The 18,185-nt window shown below is 43.5% G+C and overlaps 1 protein-coding gene across 1 annotated transcript in view; it reads right to left on the bottom strand.

Annotated features, from left to right (window-relative positions):
• Positions 1-18,185, bottom strand: part of tmprss3a (transmembrane serine protease 3a) — a 117,875-nt gene that overhangs the window by 10,054 nt on the left and 89,636 nt on the right. Inside the window, exon 8 of the mRNA XM_049595158.1 lies at positions 1,805-1,974. Within this exon, the coding sequence (XP_049451115.1) occupies positions 1,805-1,974 (170 nt within the window). The remainder of the gene's footprint in view (positions 1-1,804; positions 1,975-18,185) is intronic.

Here is an 18,185-nt window from a genome sequence, read left to right on the forward strand (position 1 = left end):
ATGACTGCCACTAACTGCTGCTGAAGAGATAGATATTTATTAGTCGTTTGGAAATTCATACTGTGCCATACAGCAATGGTCAGACAAATAACTTGACAACTATAATAACAACAACAACACAGAACAAAAACATAAAAAATAGGAGATTAAAGAGTTGTAGAAATGCGATAGCTATCATATCTTGTGTCTAACATGTTAACAAACACTTGCTTAATGTTGTTGCATATCCTGCTGACACAGATAAACATGAACATTAACTGGAGCAGAGTACTACAGTCGTTACAGGACCTACAGATGTCTAAAAATATATATGATGGGTGAATCAGAAACATCAGGAGATGGGGGTAAAAGTTTTATTATTTTCTTTGCTTTTTATCTATCCAAGGAACACCCCACTCTCCAGACCAACATTAGCACTGTGTGGGAAAAAAAAGCTTCCTCATTCAAAAGGGGCAGCTGTGGGCTGTACCTGGCACAGACAATACCCACAGTGAGGTTAACCCTTGAGAAGACGTTCTGGAGTAATCTGAAAGATGCTTATGTCTGTTAATCAGTGTCTGTTGGTGAGTCTGTGCCTGTTGGGAATTATAGGCTCTGATTGTTAATGATGTCAGAAGGCCTAAAATGTGACACAAGAAGAACTACTATATGAGATTTTGATTAAAGGATCTGAAATCACCACAACTTTAAAGTGAAAATTTTTGAATCAGTTAATTTTTGTTTTAAACTGTTTTTAAATGTCCTTTTATATTGAATTGCCTTGTTTGTCTGTTTTTTGTTCATTCTGTCTATTTTCATGTATAGCCCTCAGTGCTTAAAATGCCCTCATTGTAAAGCACTTTGTGCTGCATTTCTTATATGAAAGGTGCTATATGAATACAATTTACTATAAATATTTTTCTTATTCAATTCAGTGAGACACCTGAGTTGGTACAGCTGGGGTCCCGACACAAACACAATGCATTAAAAAAGCTGAATCTGACTCAAATGGCACTCCACTTCTACTGTACATCATCCAGCAACACACTGCTGTGATCCATAAAAGACCATGCAGGCACACACTCCTGGAGGATTCTTTTCAAAGGTCTGACATGCAAGAGCACTAACTGACAGGATGTTAAGTTGAGACTGTTATTTTATTCTTATTTGCTGACATGATATATGTAAAGCGTTTGGTGGATATTCATTTATTCAGCAGTTTGCATGAATAAACATTTTAACTATAGAGAAGGTGCACTGGTCTGATTATTCTTCTGGTTGTACTTTTGGAGCTCTACTTGCACCATGAAGGTAAAAATAGTTTTCATGGACTGATCTGAACTGAGCAAAATCACCTCAACAGCCCAAAACAGTCTCTTTGACTGTGTGTCATTATTTAATAAATTATTTTGTGCTTAAGAGATGGTGATGAAGACAATACACTTATTACAGTGATCTGAGAACTGAACTTCCTGGGTTGTTATTCCATCTTCTGATTGGTACATTAAGCAACACACTCTCATCAATCTGAATGCCCATTAACACACACACACACACACACACACACACACACACACACACACATACACACACACACACCTGGGAGCTGCCCAGTAGAACCATAGCTTGGGCAGAGCAGCTGCTGAGGTCATGTGCCTTGCTAAAGGGCACCTCACATCCTGCCACTGTATAGGGACTAAATTGAACCTTTAGGACCTTCTGAGACGATGTTGAAACTGCTGAGACATGTGAATGTACGAGTATCAACATAGAGCAGGATGTTATTGAGAAAGAATGTAAGGGCTCAGCAACAGAACACCAATACCATTGAAAGCAAGTGATGTGGACAGCTTCATCAGGGCAATGTCATAGTCCAGTCCTTTGGGCCTGTACCGAGCGTGGTATATGATCTGCTCCACAGCCAGAGACTGAGCCCCGTGGACTGGCTGCTCTGTTAGCCCCACGTGGACTGCCCACATGGAGGGGTCTGTGAACCTGATGACAGACATCAGAAGATACAGTGAAAGTCAATCAATTTGCAGGACACAGTGAAATCAAATCCTGCAATCTACAGCGTGTTTCTCTCTTGGAACTTTTATGGCTCTCCTCCCGAATACCAGCTAATCACCATGTTTAAACACAAGTCACATGTTCAGTAAACAAGTGGCTTGTTTATTGGGCCCTATTTCAGAAACCGCGACTTGTGAAAATTCTGAGTATGTTAAGCCTGAGATGTGGGAAACTTGGAATTCTCCATTTCACAAAGCCTGTACAGTGTAACCATGAGTCAGTTACTATGGCAACATACGGGATTCACCCTGTTGCTCTGGATGACATTATGTTTCATAAATAAACTTATTCACCATGTTAACAGTGACTGGTTGTCAGGTTATTTATCTGTCAGTGAACGCACTTTCAGGGTTTCAGCAGAGTTTACCAAATTACATTTAAGACCTTTATAGTACCACAGTTTGATATGTGTCATGGTCACACCTGTTAAAGTTCTAAAGTACAGTGGAAAACTAGAGGTTACAGCCTAGAATTATTCACTATTATATCACATTTTTTAGTACAGCCCAGCAGTTTATAACAGTAATTCCTAGTAATATAATGAACTAAATTAATATGGCCTGGACCCAGATATATGGCAGGAAATGGACGGTTGAATGAATTAATGAATGAATGAATAGGAATTTATTGAGCTTCTTTTAAAACTGACACTTGTCCATTATGAGCTTCTCAGCTGCTAGCTATAGGTCAACTGGTGCTAACTGAGGTTCCGAAAAAGATTCACAACAGTCCACAAACATTTTATAACTAACATTACTACCTACAGCAAGCAAGCAACTCTCTTTATTGAATTTTCACTCTTTTTGAACACTCACAACAAACTACACAAACATTACATCATTCACACATACAGCTCAACACTGCACATCATATTTCACCCAACTCCAAGCTTAACATCTTAATCAAAGTGCACAGGAATATGTTGTACAAATAAATGCAACATATCCATAGGGCAAAACACAGGGGAAAGGAGGAAAAAAAACTCAAAAAAGAGGTGAAAAGATACTTGACTTGACTTTTCAGCAAGAATCTTATTTTTTCTAATTCTATATGCTTCATGACATCTGTCAAAAGATTTGAAAGAGTTGGGTGTGGTTTTTGTTTCCAATTTATCAATATGCTGACAAATGATACCATTCTATGCTCCACATTATTTTTCAATATACTCAAGTCAATAATTCAGAGAACTGCCACTAGAGGGTCTGCGCCAATTGGTCTTTGCAAAATATTTGATAGCGTCTGAAAGATACTGTGCCAATAATTTGATAATTTTGGGCAGCTCCAAAACATATGCCCCAGTGATGCTGGTGTAAGTCTACATCTGTCACAGGAGGGATCTATTGAAGGAGTTGTGGAGTTTTTGTTTTGACCAGTGTATGCGATGTATTATTTTAAATTGCAGGAGGCTGTGTCTTGCGCATATTGAAGAGCTGTGAATTTGTGCCAAAACTGTCTGCAATTGTTCTTCCGTGATCTCCCCTCCTAGATCATCTTGCCAGGCTGATCTTAGATGACCCATAGTATCCGTAGATATCAGATTTGAGAGTTTTTCATAAATGTAGGATATTCCTCCCTTCTAATGAGGATCTTGTATAAGTATCAATTCCATTATGGACCGATTAGGAAAATTTGGGTATGATGGATTATTCTGCAAAACTCCGTACCTGTAGATACTTATAGACCTGAGACCTCTGACTGTTATATTTACTCTGTACCTGTTCATATGTTGGAAAAGTCTGGTCTATAAACAAATCTGAGAAGCTGTGAATTCCTTTTTCAAACCAGTCATTAAATATAGTATTGGTAAATGTGGGTGCAAAGGCATGGTTATCGATAGAGGACTTTGAAGTGAACCAGATTGCCAACCGTAAAATTTTCAAACCCGGGACCAGATCTTTAGTGATTGGGAGACAATCGGATTAGTTAACGATTCAGGGTAAACAGTGGGCAGAGCTGAAAACAGCATGGCTGGGAGGGAAGAGGGGTAACAGCAGATCTTCTCTATGCTCAACCATTGTGAAGGATTTTTTTGTAGCCAGAAAGCCATCATTTTGATGTTGCTCGCCCAATAATAAAGTTTTAAGTTTGGCAGTCCCATACCTCCTATTGATTTTGGCCTCTGTAGGAAAATCTTCCTTAGACTATTTTATCTACGTTTTGAAAAAAATGATTTTTGATACAGATGGGAATACACTGAAATAGAAAAAGAAATTTGGGGAGGACGGTCATCTTAATTATGTTAATTCGGCCTGCTAATGTTATGGGGATATGGGACCATTTTTGCAGATCCTCTTTTGTTTTATCTAGTAATCTTAGAAAGTTTTCCTGTAAAGATCTGTAAAGGTCTTGGTAACATTTATTCCCAAATATTTAAACTGATTTGAGATCTTAAAGGTGAATTATCAAAAATTTGTGTTTTAATTCGGAATAATATGCTTTTATATATATTGATTTTATATCCTGATATTTGTCCAAATTTATTCAAAACTGAAATTACTGCAGGGATTGAAGGGGTCAGAGATATAAAATTAATAAATCATCTGCGAATAATGAGGTGTTGTGTTCGGCACCTCCTCTAAAGATCCCACTGTATTCAACTGATGAACGCAAAGAGATCGCGAGAGGTTAGATATCCAGCAAAAAGAGGAAAGGGGATAGTGGGGATCCCTGCCTAGTGGATCTTGTTAGTGTAAAGTACTCAGATTTAATCTTATCTGTCTGCACTGAGACCATCGGAGATACATACATGAGCCTAATCCATGACACAAACTTTGAACCGAACCCAAACCTTGACAGGGCCAAGAAGAGGAAATCCCACTCGACCCTGTCAAAGGCCTTCTCCATATCCAGGGATATCAGTATTTCAGAAAGTGAGTTAGGGTTCGATGTATCTTACTATATCTTACTATATAATGACGAAAACTCTGTCTGTGGGTGTGTGTGTGTCTGTTTGACTGTTCCATGTTTTTCTCCTCACTGACTTGGTCAATCCATGTGAAATTTGGCACAGTGGTAGAGGGTCATGGGAGGATGCGAATGACAATTGACCAAAGGGGGCGCTATAGCAACCGATTGAAATTGCAAACTTTGAATGGGCATATCTCATGCCCCGTATGTCATAGAGACATGAAACTTTGCACAGAGATGTCTCTCCTCATGAGGAACAATTTTGACTCAATAACTTCCGCTTATATATATTTTCCGCCATTTTGAATTTTTGGAAAAACACTTAAAATCAATCTCTTCCTAGGAAGTTTGACTGATCTGCATGAAACTCGATGAACATGATCTAGGGACCAATATCTAAAGTTCCCTCTTGGCAAAAGTTGGAAAACTTACTAAAACTGAGCTTCTATTAGTCAATGAATATTGCGGAGGGCGTGGCTCATCACAAAAGGTGTATAACATCTTAAGGGTTTCATCGATCACCACGCAACTTTGTAGGCATATAACCACACATAATCTGAGGGGACCCCTTCATTATTGACCCGATCAAACAAAATGGGGGCGCTAGAGAGCTAATTTCTTATCTAGGCCTAACCGCCATATCGATTTTTACTAAGCTTAACTTTAATTGGCAACTGGGTGGCGCTATAACAACAGAAAAATACTTACAAATGGCTAAAATGCGATCGATCGCTGTGGCTCCCACTGTGGCCGAATGTTGTTGTTTTTTTTCTTCTGATTTTTGGTATGACGAAGTCATGGTATGGTATGCTGTACATAATCACGGAAACTGTCAGTGTGTCATTCTGTCAGTCAGTCTTTCTGTCTGTCCCACATTTTTCTGCTCACTGACGTGGTCAATCTATGTGAAACTGCACATAGGCATTGAGGATTGGCATAGGTAGAAGGTGACAAAGCTACCAGTGGGTATGGACTAATAATATTGAATAGTCTGCGGATGTTATGAGTCATTTGTCTGTTCTTGATGAAACAAGTTTGATCCTCATGTATTATTGTTGGAAGTACATGTTCTACATTTTCTCTCCGTGTTCATAGTATCTGTGTCTGGAACAATTTATTAATTTGGTTGTTTTGGATGTGGAGAGGAGATTAAACTTGGTTTGCAGACTTGTCCTTTTGGAGAGCAGTCCAGGATTAGGAGACTCCGAGGACCGTCACCTTATCGTGGTGGAGGAGTTTGAGTGCCCTAATGACCCTAGGAGCTATGCTGTCGGGGGTATTTTGCCCCTGGTAGGGTTTCCCATGGCAGATTGGTTCTGGGTGAAGGGTCAGACGAAGAACGGTTCAAAAGACCCTTCATGATGGATATGAACAAGGACATGTGTACCCGGCCCGGAGGGTTACCGGGCACCTGGTGGTCGGGCCTTCGCCCATGGGGTCCAGCCAGGCCCAGCCCGAACCGGCTACATGGGCTCGTCCCCCTGTAGGCCCACCACCCGCAGAGGGATCCAGAAGGGTTCGGTGCAATGTGGATTGGGCAGCAGACCAAGGCGGGGGCCTTGGCGGTCCAATCCTCGGTTACAGAAGTTGGCTCTTGGGACATGGAATGTCACCTCTCTGGCGGGGAAGGAGCCGGAGCTTGTGGAAGAGGTTGAGCGCTACCGGCTAGATATAGTCGGCCTCACCTCGACACATAGTTCCGGCTCTGGAACCCTAGTCCTTGGGAGGGGTTGGACTCTCTCCTTCGCTGGAGTTGCTCCGGGTGAGAGGCGGAGGGCCGGGGTGGGCTTCCTGATAGCTCCCAGACTCTCTGCCTGTACGTTGGGGTTTACCCCGGTAGACGAAAGGGTTGCTTCCCTGCACTCTGACTGTTGTCTGTGCTTATGCACCGAACAACAGTTCAGAGTACCCACCCTTTTTGGAGTCCCTGGGACGGGTGCTGGACAGTGCCCCGACTGGGGACTCCATTGTTCTGGTGGGGGACTTTAATGCTCACGTGGGCAATGACAGCGGGACCTGGAGGGGCGTGATTGGGAGGAACGGCCTGCCCGATCTGAACCCGAGTGGTGTTCAGTTATTGGACTTCTGTGCGGGTCGCAGTTTGGCCATAACTAATACCATGTTCAAACATAAGGATGTCCATCGGTGCACGTGGCACCAGGACAGCCTAGGTCGCAGGTCAATGATCGACTTTGTAGTTGTATCATTTGACCTGCAGCCATATGTTCTGGACACTCAACTGAGCTGTCAACTGATCACCACCTGGTGGTGAGTTGGATCAGATGGTGGGGGAAGACGCCGCGCAGACCTGGCAGGCCCAAACGAACAGTGAGGGTCTGCTGGGAACGCCTGGCGGAAGAACCTGTCCAGATGATCTTCAACTCCCACCTCCGGGAGAGCTTCGACCGCGTCCCAAGGGCAGAGGGGGACATTGAGTCCGAATGGGCCTTGTTCCGCTCTGCCATTGTCGAGGCGACGGTTGTGAGCTGTGGCCGCAAGGCCGCTGGGGCCAGTCGTGGCGGTAATCCCTGAACCCGCTGGTGGACACCAGAGGTGAGGGGAGCCGTCATGCTGAAGAAGGAGGCCTACAGGGCATGGTTGGTCTGTGGGTCTCCGGAAGCAGCTGATGGGTACCGGCAGGCCAAGCGGAGCGCAGCGGCGGCAGTCGTGGAGGCAAAAACTCGGGCGTGGGAGGAGTTCGGTGAGGCCATGGAGGAAGACTATCAATTGGCTCCAAAGAGGTTCTGGCAAACCGTCCGGCGCCTCAGGGGGGGAAGGCGGCAACTTGCTCACACTGTTTACAGTGGGGGCGGGGAGCTGCTGACGTCAACTGGGGACATTGTCGGGCTGTGGAAGGAATACTTTGAGGAGCTCCTCAATCCCACCAACACGTATTCCAGTGAGGAAACAGAGATGGGGGTCTCAGGGGCGGGTCGTCCAATTTCTGGGGCAGAAGTTGCTGAGGTAGTGAAACAACTCCGAGGCGGCGGAGCCCCGGGGGTGGATGAGATTCGTCCTGGATATCTCAAGGCTCTGGATGTTGTAGGGCTGTCCTGGCTGACACGCCTCTGCAACATTGCGTGGACATCGGGGGCAGTGTCTCTGGAGTGGCAGACCGGGGTGGTGGTCCCCATCTTCAAGAAAGGGGACCAGAGGGTGTGTTCCAACTACAGGGGGATCACTCTCCTCAGCCTACCCGGTAAGATTTACTCCAGGGTGCTGGAGAAGAGGGTCCGGTCGATAGTTGAACCTCGGATTGAGGAGGAGCAATGTGGTTTTCGTCCCGGACGCAGAACCGTGGACCAGCTCTTTACCCTCGCCAGGGTGCTGAAGGGGACATGGGAGTTCGCCCAACCAGTCCACATGTGTTTTGTGGATTTGGAGAAGGCTTACGACTGTGTCCCCAGGGGCATCCTGTGGGGGGTGCTCCAGGAGTATGGGGTTGGTGGCCCCTTGCTAAGGGCCATCCAGTCCCTGTACCAAAGGAGCATGAGTCTGGTTTGCGTGGCTGGCAGTAAGTCGGACCTGTTCCCAGTGAGGGTTGGACTCCGCCAGGGCTGCCCTTTGTTACCGGTTCTGTTCATAACTTTTATGGACAGAATTTCTAGACGCAGTCGAGTGGTGGAGGGTGTCAGGTTCGGTGACGGGAGGATCTCGTCCCTGCTTTTTGCGGATGACGTGGTCCTCCTAGCTCCATCGAACAGTGACCTCCAGCTCTCGCTGGGGCGGTTCACAGCCGAGTGTGAAGCGGCTGGGATGAGAATCAGCACCTCCAAGTCTGAGGCCATGGTCCTCAGCCGGAAAAGGGTGGATTGCCCACTCCAGGTCAGGGGGGAGGTCCTTCCTCAGGTGGAGGAGTTTAAGTATCTCGGGACCCGAAAAGATGCAGAAAAATTGGTCCACACTTTTGTTACCTCAAGGCTGGATTACTGTAACTCTCTATTATCAGGTAGCTCTAGTAAGTCCTTAAAAACTCTCCAGCTAATTCAGAATGCAGCAGCACGTGTACTAACAGGAACTAAGAAACGCGATCATATCTCTCCTGTTTTAGCTTCTCTGCACTGGCTCCCTGTCAAATCCAGAATTGAATTTAAAATCCTACTGTTAACTTATAAAGCTCTAAATGGTCAAGCTCCGTCATATCTTAGAGAGCTCATAGTGCCATATTATCCCACCAGAACACTGCGCTCTGAGAACGCAGGGTTACTCGTGGTCCCTAAAGTCTCCAAAAGTAGATCAGGAGCCAGAGCCTTTAGCTATCAGGCTCCTCTCCTGTGGAATCATCTTCCTGTTACAGTCCGGGAGGCAGACACCGTCTCCAAATTTAAGACTAGACTTAAGACTTTCCTCTTTGATAAAGCTTATAGTTAGGGCTGGCTCAGGCTTGCCCTGTACCAGCCCTTAGTTAGGCTGACTTAGGCCTAGTCTGCCGGAGGACCCCTCTATAATACACCGGGCCCCTTCTCTCCTTCTCTCTCTCTCTCGTATCCTATTACTGCATCTTGCTAACCCGGCCATTCTGGATGTCACTAACTCGGCTTCTTCTCCGGAGCCTTTGTGCTCCACTGTCTCTCAGATTAACTCATATCACAGCGGTGCCTGGACAGCGTGACGTGTGTGGTTGTGCTGCTGCCGTGGTCCCGCCAGATGCCTCCTGCTGCTGCTGCCATCATTAGTCATTAGTCATACTTCTTCTGTTATTATACACATATGATTATTGTCACACATGTATACTGCCAGGTATTAATACATACTTTCAACATATTGTACCGCAGTAACCAGAACTATAACTACAATATTATTACTTTCATTAATGTTGTTGTAAGATACTGTCATTACCTGCATCTCTCTCTCTCTCTCTCTCTCTCTCTCTCTCTCTCTCTCTCTCTGTGTCATATGGATTACTGTTAATTTATCATGTTGATCTGTTCTGTACGACATCTATTGCACGTCTGTCCATCCTGGAAGAGGGATCCCTCCTCAGTTGCTCTTCCTGAGGTTTCTACCGTTTTTTTTTCCCCGTTAAAGGGGTTTTTTTGGGGAGTTTTTCCTTATCCGCTGTGAGGGTCTTAAGGACAGAGGGATGTCGCATGCTGTAAAGCCCTGTGAGGCAAATTGTGATTTGTGATATTGGGCTTTATAAATAAAATTGATTGATTGATTGATTGATTGATTGATCTTGTTCACGAGTGAGGGTAGCATGGAGCAGGAGATTGACAGGCGGATTGGGGCGGCGTCAGCAGTGATGCAGGCGCTTAACCGGTCCGTTGTGGTGAAGAGGGAGCTTAGCCAGAAAGCGAAGCTCTCGATTTACCGGTCGATCTACGTTCCAATCCTCACCTATGGTCACGAGCTCTGGGTAGTGACCAAAAGAATTAGCTCGCGAGTGCAAGTGGCCGAAATGAGTTTCCTCCGCAGGGTGGCTGGGCTCAGCCTTAGGGATAGGGTGAGGAGCTCAGACATCCGGGAGGGACTCGGAGTAGAGCCGCTGCTCCTCCACATCGAGAGGAGCCAGTTGAGGTGGTTCGGGCATCTAGTAAGGATGCCTTCCGGACGCCTCCCTTGGGAGGTGTTTCGGGCATGTCCAACCGGGAGGAGACCTCGGGGCCGCCCCAGAACACGCTGGAGGGATTACATCACCCGGCTGGCCTGGGAACGCCTCAGGGTTCCCGCGGAGCTGACGGAAGTGGCTGGGGAGAGGACTGTCTGGGCTTCTTTGCTGAGGCTGCTGCCCCCGCGACCCGGACCCGGATAAGCGGAGGACGACGAGTAAGACGAGACTTTGCATACTGTTTATCAAATTCAACAGTTTGTTCTGATACAGCTTTTCTTCTCGTATTTTGTGTCCTTGTCAATTGAGCCGAGTATGAGATACTTTGTCTTTGGTTTTGGTGCTTATATCTCCATGCATCTATCATATTAGTTGACTTCAAAAAATTGTGCAGCATTTTAGCCGATTTAGACAAACAGCGTTGTTTGCTCGATGATCTGTCCAGCACTGGATCCATCACAAAGTTGAAGTCACCTGCTAGAAGCAGGTTATGAGTGTGAAGATTGGGCAGGGAAGCAAGAACTGATGTCATAAATTCCTCATCATCAAAGTTAGGGGCATAAATGTTTGCCAGAATTATTGGGATGTTGTACATGTCCCCTTTTACTACTACGTATCTTCCATTCGAGTCAGCTGTTATGTCTGATGCAGTGAAGGGGACATTTTTATTTATTATAATAGCAGTCCCTCGTGACTTCGAGTTAAACCTAGAATGAAACACATGTCCAACCCAATTTTTATGTAATTGTTCATGTGCATGGTTTTTGAGGTGTGTTTCTTGCAAAAAGATAACCTCAGCCCCCAATCTCTGCAGATGAGCAAGTACATTACCCCGTTTCACAGTTCCATTTAATCCTCTGCAATTCCATGTGACAATTCTGACCACACTCTGTTCCGCACTCACTAATGATCTCTTTGGGTTTCTATCCATAGTCTAATTGGAAAAGGTACAATGGTAGCATGAATATTCCTGCATCCTGGCTGAGGAAAGAGGAGAAAAAAAAGAAAAAAAAAAGGTAAAAAAGAAAAATAAGAGGGGGGGTTACACAAAAAACATGTAGCTATGTGTAATAACTTTGAACTTTACAACTACCGAAATGATGAAAGGAGACTCAGAGAATGCATTTTTCACCCTCGTGTGAACATTTTTGAAATGAATGAGGAAACAATCATTAAAACATATCGCCTATGCAGCATTGCCATTTTGGAGCTGTTGGAGGAACTCAGAGCGGATTTGGAGCCAGCCATGAGGAGTCATGCAATACCTGCAATGACAAAACTCCTTGCAAGTTTACATTTTTTTGCATCTTGGTCATTCCAGCATATGGTAGCCATTACAGCTGGGATATCCCAATCCCATTTTTCAGATGTGTTGTCTGAATCAATTCAATCAATCAATCAATCAATCAATTTTATTTATAAAGCCCAATATCACAAATCACAGTTTGCCTCACAGGGCTTTACAGCATACGACATCCCTCTGGACCCTCGCAGCGGATAAGGAAAAACTCCCCCAAAAAACCCCTTTAACGGGGGAAAAAACGGTAGAAACCTCAGGAAGAGCAACTGAGGAGGGATCCCTCTTCCAGGACGGACAGACATGCAATAGATGTCGTACAGAACAGATCAACATGATAAATTAACAGTAATCTGTATGACACAATGAGACAGAGAGAGAGACAGAGACAGAGAGAGATGCAGGACAGACGGTAATGACAGTAGCTTACAACAACATTAATGAAAGGAATAATATTATAATTATAATTCTGGCTACAGTGGTACAATATGTTGAAAGTATATATTAATATCTGATAGTGTACATATGTGACAATAATCATATGTGTATAAAAACAGTAGAAGTATGACTAATGATAACAGCAGCAGCAGGAGGCATCTGGCAGGACCACGGCAGCAGCACAACCACACGTCACACCATCCAGGCACTGCTGCAATATAAGTTAACCTGAGAGACAGTGGAGCACAAAGGCTCCGGAGAAGAAGTCGAGTTAGTGACATGCAGTATGGCCGAGTTAGCAAGATGCAGTAACAGGACACGAGAGAGAGAGAGAGGAGAGAAGGTGCCCGGTGTATTATAGGGGGTCTCCCGGCAGACTAGGCCTAAGTCAGCCTAACTAGGGGCTGGTACAAGGCAAGCCTGAGCGAGCCCCAACTATAAGCTTTATCAAAGAGGAAAGTCTTAAGTCCAGTCTTAAATGTGAAGACGGTGTCTGCCTCCCGGACCGCAACAGGAAGATGATTCCACTGGAGAGGAGCCTGATAGCTGAAGGCTCTGGCTCCTGATCTACTTTTGGAGACTTTAGGGACCACGAGTAACCCTGCATTCTCAGAGCGCAGTGTTCTGGTGGGATAATATGGCACTATGAGCTCTCTAAGATATGATGGAGCCTGAACATTTAGAGTTTTATAAGTTAACAGTAGGATTTTAAATTCAATTCTGGATTTGACAGGGAGCCAGTGCAGAGAAGCTAAAACAGGAGAAATATGATCTCGTTTCTTAGTTCCTGTTAGTACACATGCCGCTGCATTCTGAATTAGCTGGAGAGAGTTGATAATAGAGAGTTACAGTAATCCAGCCTAGAGGTAACAAAAGCGTGGACCAATTTTTCTGCATCTTTTTGGGTCAGGATAGGCCTAATTTTCGCAATATTACGCAGATGAACAAATGCAGTCCATGAGGTTTGTTTTAAATGTGAATTAAAAGACAAATCTTGATCAAATATTACTCCGAGCTTTCTTATGGTAGTGCTACAGGCCAGAGCAATGCCATCTAGAGAAACTATGTCATCAGATAAAGAGTCTCTGAGTTGTTTGGGGCCAAGAACAATAACTTCAGTTTTGTCTGAATTTAACATCAGGAAATTGGTGCTCATCCAGGTTTTTATGTCTTTAAGGCAATTATGAAGTTTAGTTAATTGATTACTTTCTTCTGGCTTCATAGATAAATAGAACTGTGTATCATCCGCAAAACAATGGAAATTTATAGAGTGATTTCTAATGATGTTACCTAAAGGAAGCATATATAGAGTAAATAGGATTGGTCCAAGCACAGAACCTTGCGGAACTCCAAAACAAACTTTAGTACGTAAGGATGATTCATTATGAACGTGAACAAACTGAAAACGATCAGATAAATAAGATTTAAACCAGCTTAGTGCAGAACCTTTTAGGCCAATTAAATGTTCCAGTCTCTGTAGCAGAATTTGATGGTCAATAGTGTCAAACGCCACACTAAGATCTAGTCAACTATCAATCAAGTACAGAGACGAGTCCTTTGTCTGAAGCAATTAGAAGATCATTTGTAATTTTAACTAGGGCTGTCTTAGTGCTATGATGCACTCTAAATCCTGACTGAAATTCCTCAAATAAATTATTATCATGGAGAAAATCACACAACTGGTCTGTGACTACTTTCTCAAGGATCTTTGAAAGAAAGGGAAGATTAGATATTGGTCTATAGTTGGCTAACACCTCTGGATCCAGGGTGGGCTTTTTTAGGAGAGGTTTAATTACAGCTACCTTAAAAGACTGTGGTACATAGCCTGTTAATAAGGATATATTGATCATATCTAATATATGAGTGTTAACTAAAGGTAAGACTTCCTTAAGTAGCCTAGGTGGGATGGGGTCTAAGAGGCACGTTGATGATTAAGATGAAGAAATCACTGCGGTCAATTCTTGAAGAGAAATTGGGGAGAAGCAATCTAAATATATATTAGGTCTTATAGCTGTGTTTGAGGTTAGATAGGTACTATCTGAGGACAGGAGGTCATGAATTTTGCCTCTAATAGTTATAATTTTGTCATTAAAAAAGCTCATAAAATCATTACTGCTAAGGGCTAAAGGAATACAAGGCTCAATAGAGCTGTGACTCTCAGTCAGCCTGGCTACAGTGCTGAAAAGAAACCTGGAGTTATTCTTGTTTTCTTCGATTAATGCCGAGTAATAGTTTGCTCTGGCATTGCGGAGGCCCCTCTTATACGCTTTGAGACTGTCTGCCCAGACTAAATGAGATTCTTCCAGTTTGGTTAATCACCAATCCCTTTCAAATTTTCACGATATTTGTTTTAACTTACGGGTTTGAGAGTTATACCAAGGAGCGAACTTTCTTTGCTTTTTTAACTTCTTTTTAAGAGGAGCTACAGAGTTGAGTGTTGTTCGCAGTGAGCCTACGGCGCTATCAATAAGATGATCAATTCGGTAGGTTAAAGTCGGTACGGGAAACCTCTGTTACTGAAGGACATGGTATTAAATTTAACGACAGAGGAATCATTTCCTTAAATTTTGCAACAGCACTATCTGATAAACACCTAGTATAGTAACTGTTGCTGAGTGGCATGTAATCGAGTAAAAAGAAATCAAAAGTTATTAAATAATGATCCGATAGCGAGGGATTCTATGGAAAGACTGTTAGGTTATCAATTTCAATTCCATACGTCAGAACTAGATCGAGGGTGTGGTTAAAACAATGAGTGGGTTCATGTACACCCTGACTGAAGCCAATGGAGTCTAATAATGAGATAAATGTGATAGCCAGGGAGTCATTATCAACATCGACATGAATGTTAAAATCGCGTACAATAATAACTTTATCTGATTTAAGAACTAAACTGGATAAAAACTCTGAGAATTCAGATACAAATTCAGAATATGGGCCAGGAGCATGGTACACTATAACGAATAAAAGTGGCTGTGAGGTTTTCCAGGTTGGGTGTAAAAGACTAAGAACAAGACTTTTTAAATGAATTATAATCTAGTTTAGATTTAGGGCTGATTAACAGACTAGAGTTAAAAATGGCTGCAACTCCCCCTCCTCGGCCGCTGCCTCAAGGAATGTGGGTATTATTATGACTGGGAGGAGTGGATTCATTTAGACTAACATATTCATCTTGACACAGGCAGGTTTCAGTGAGACTGAGTACATCAATATGATTTTCTGATATTAATTTGTTTACTAACACTGCTTTAGATGATAGAGACCTGATATTTGACAGTCCGCATTTAATTCTCCTGTTTTGTCTTTCTGTCACAGAAGAGGTTTTAATTTTTATGAGGTTGTTATGTACAACTCCTCTTTGTTTAATTTTAGATTTTGATAATTTAGGTGGTCGGGGGACAGACACTGTTTGTATAGAACTATGGGTGGGTAACTGCACTAGAAGCTCAGAGAAGCATATAGGACTGTGACTCTGAGTCCTGATCTCAACTCTGGGTTGTCAGGGATTTGAATTACTAATAAAATTTGCCAGGTTCCTAGAATTGAGAGCAGCTCCGTCCAAAGTGGGACGAATGCCGTCTCCCCTAATAAGACCAGGTTTTCCCCAGAAAGTTTGCCAATTATTAACGAAACCCACATTGTTTGCTGGACACCACCTGGACAGCCAGCGATTAAATGATGACATACGGCTAAACATGTCATCAGTGGTCAGATGTGGGAGGGGTCCAGAGAAAACTACGGAGTACGACATCGTTTTTGCATATTCACACACCGAGGCGATATTAATTTTAGTGACCTCCAATTGGCGTAACCAGGTGTCATTGCCGCGACGTGAATAACAATCTTACTGAATCTACGTTTAGCTTTAGCCAGCAGTTTTAAATTTGATTCAATGTCGCCTGCTCCAGCCCCAGGGATATATTTGACTGTGGCCGCTGGTGATGCTAACTTCACATTCCTCAGAATAGAGCTGCCAATAACCAGAGTTTTGTCCTCAGCAGGTGTGTCGCTGAGTGGGGAAAAGCGGTTGGAAACGTGAACAGGCTGGTGGTGAGCCGTGAGCTTCGGCTTGGAGCTATGCCTCTGGCGAACGGTTACCCAACTTCCCGGCTAAACGGGTGTTACCAGAGGACCGCTAGCGGAGGCTATGCTATGTTGCTCCACACCGGCTACAGGGGGCTGGCTAACTACTGCAGCAACTGAATGGTTTTCCATGGTGCGGAGCCGCGCTTCTAGTTCACTAAGCCTCGCCTCCAACACAGCAAATAAGCTACACTTGTTACAATTACCACTGTTGCTAAAGGAGGCAGAGGCATAGCTAAACATTTGGCACACCGAGCAAGAAAGAGCAGAGGGAGAAGGCATCTCTAACTGTAAAGCTCATGTAGCTACCAAGGCTAGTAACGTGCAAACAACAGCTAAGAGATTAGCAGGGAAGTCGTAAAAAGGAGGAGAGCTATAAGTGCTTAAACAGAACTAGTGTGAGTTAAAACTTGAATTAGATGTTAAGAAACTGAGGTGAGAAAAGCAGAAAGCAGGCTAGTAGAATTCACTAAAGCAGCACAGAGACGCTGTCACAGAAAACACCGGAAATGATACAACACGCTTACCGTAATACGTCAGCACGTAACCAGAGAAGTCCTAAATGCCATGTTGCACCGGATGGCCAGGTTTATTAGGTTTCCACGCACTCGGCACTCCTTGAATAAGACCAAACAAGGCTTCTTTGCAGTAGCTGGATTTCCCAGAGTTATAGGAGCAATTCACTGCACCCATGTGCAGCTTGCCCCCAGGTTTCTTTTCAGCACTGTAGCCAGGCTGACTGAGAGTCAAAGCTCTATTGAGCCTTGTATTCCTTTAGCCCTTAGCAGTAATGATTTTATGAGCTTTCTTAATGACAAAATTCTAACTATTAGAGGCAAAATTCATGACCTCCTGTCCTCAGATAGTACCTATCTAACCTCAAACACAGCTATAAGACCTAATATATATTTAGATTGCTTCTCCTCGATTTCTCTTCAAGAATTGACCGCAGTGATTTCTTCATCTTAATCATCAACGTGCCTCTTAGACCCCATCCCACCTAGGCTACTTAAGGAGGTCTTACCTTTAGTTAACACTCATATATTAGATATGATCAATATATCCTTATTAACAGGCTATGTACCACAGTCTTTTAAGGTAGCTGTAATTAAACCTCTACTAAAAAAGCCCACCCTGGATCCAGAGGTGTTAGCCAACTATAGACCAATATCTAATCTTTCCTTTCTTTCAAAGATCCTTGAGAAAGTAGTCGCAGACCAGATGTGTGATTTTCTCCATGATAATAATTTATTTGAGGAATTTCAGTCAGGATTTAGAGTGCATCATAGCACTGACACAGCACTAGTTAAAATTACAAATGACCTTCTGATTGCTTCAGACAAAGGACTCGTCTCTGTACTTGATTGATAGTTGACTAGATCTTAGTGCAGCGTTTGACACTATTGACCATCAAATTCTGCTACAGAGACTGGAACACTTAATTGGCCTAAAAGGTTCTGCACTAAGCTGGTTTAAATCTGATCGTTTTCAGTTTGTTCACGTTCATAATGAATCATCCTTACGTACTAAAGTTTGTTTTGGAGTTTTGCAAGGTTGCATGGCATTGCTCTGGCCTCTAGCACTACCGTAAGAAACCTCAGAGTAACATTTGATCAGGATTTGTCTTTTAATTCTCATTTAAAATAAACCTAATGGACTGCATTTTTTCATCTGCGTAATATTACAAAAATTAGGCCTATCCTGACCCGAAAAGATGCAGAAAAATTGGTCCACGCTTTTGTTACCTCAAGGCTGGATTACTGTAACTCTCTATTATCAGGTAGCTCTAATAAGTCTTTTAAAACTCTCCAGCTAATTCAGAATGCAGCAGCATGTGTACTAACAGGAACTAAGAAACAA

Source organism: Epinephelus fuscoguttatus, linkage group LG13 (assembly GCF_011397635.1).
Source record: "Epinephelus fuscoguttatus linkage group LG13, E.fuscoguttatus.final_Chr_v1".
NCBI lineage: Eukaryota > Metazoa > Chordata > Actinopteri > Perciformes > Serranidae > Epinephelus > Epinephelus fuscoguttatus.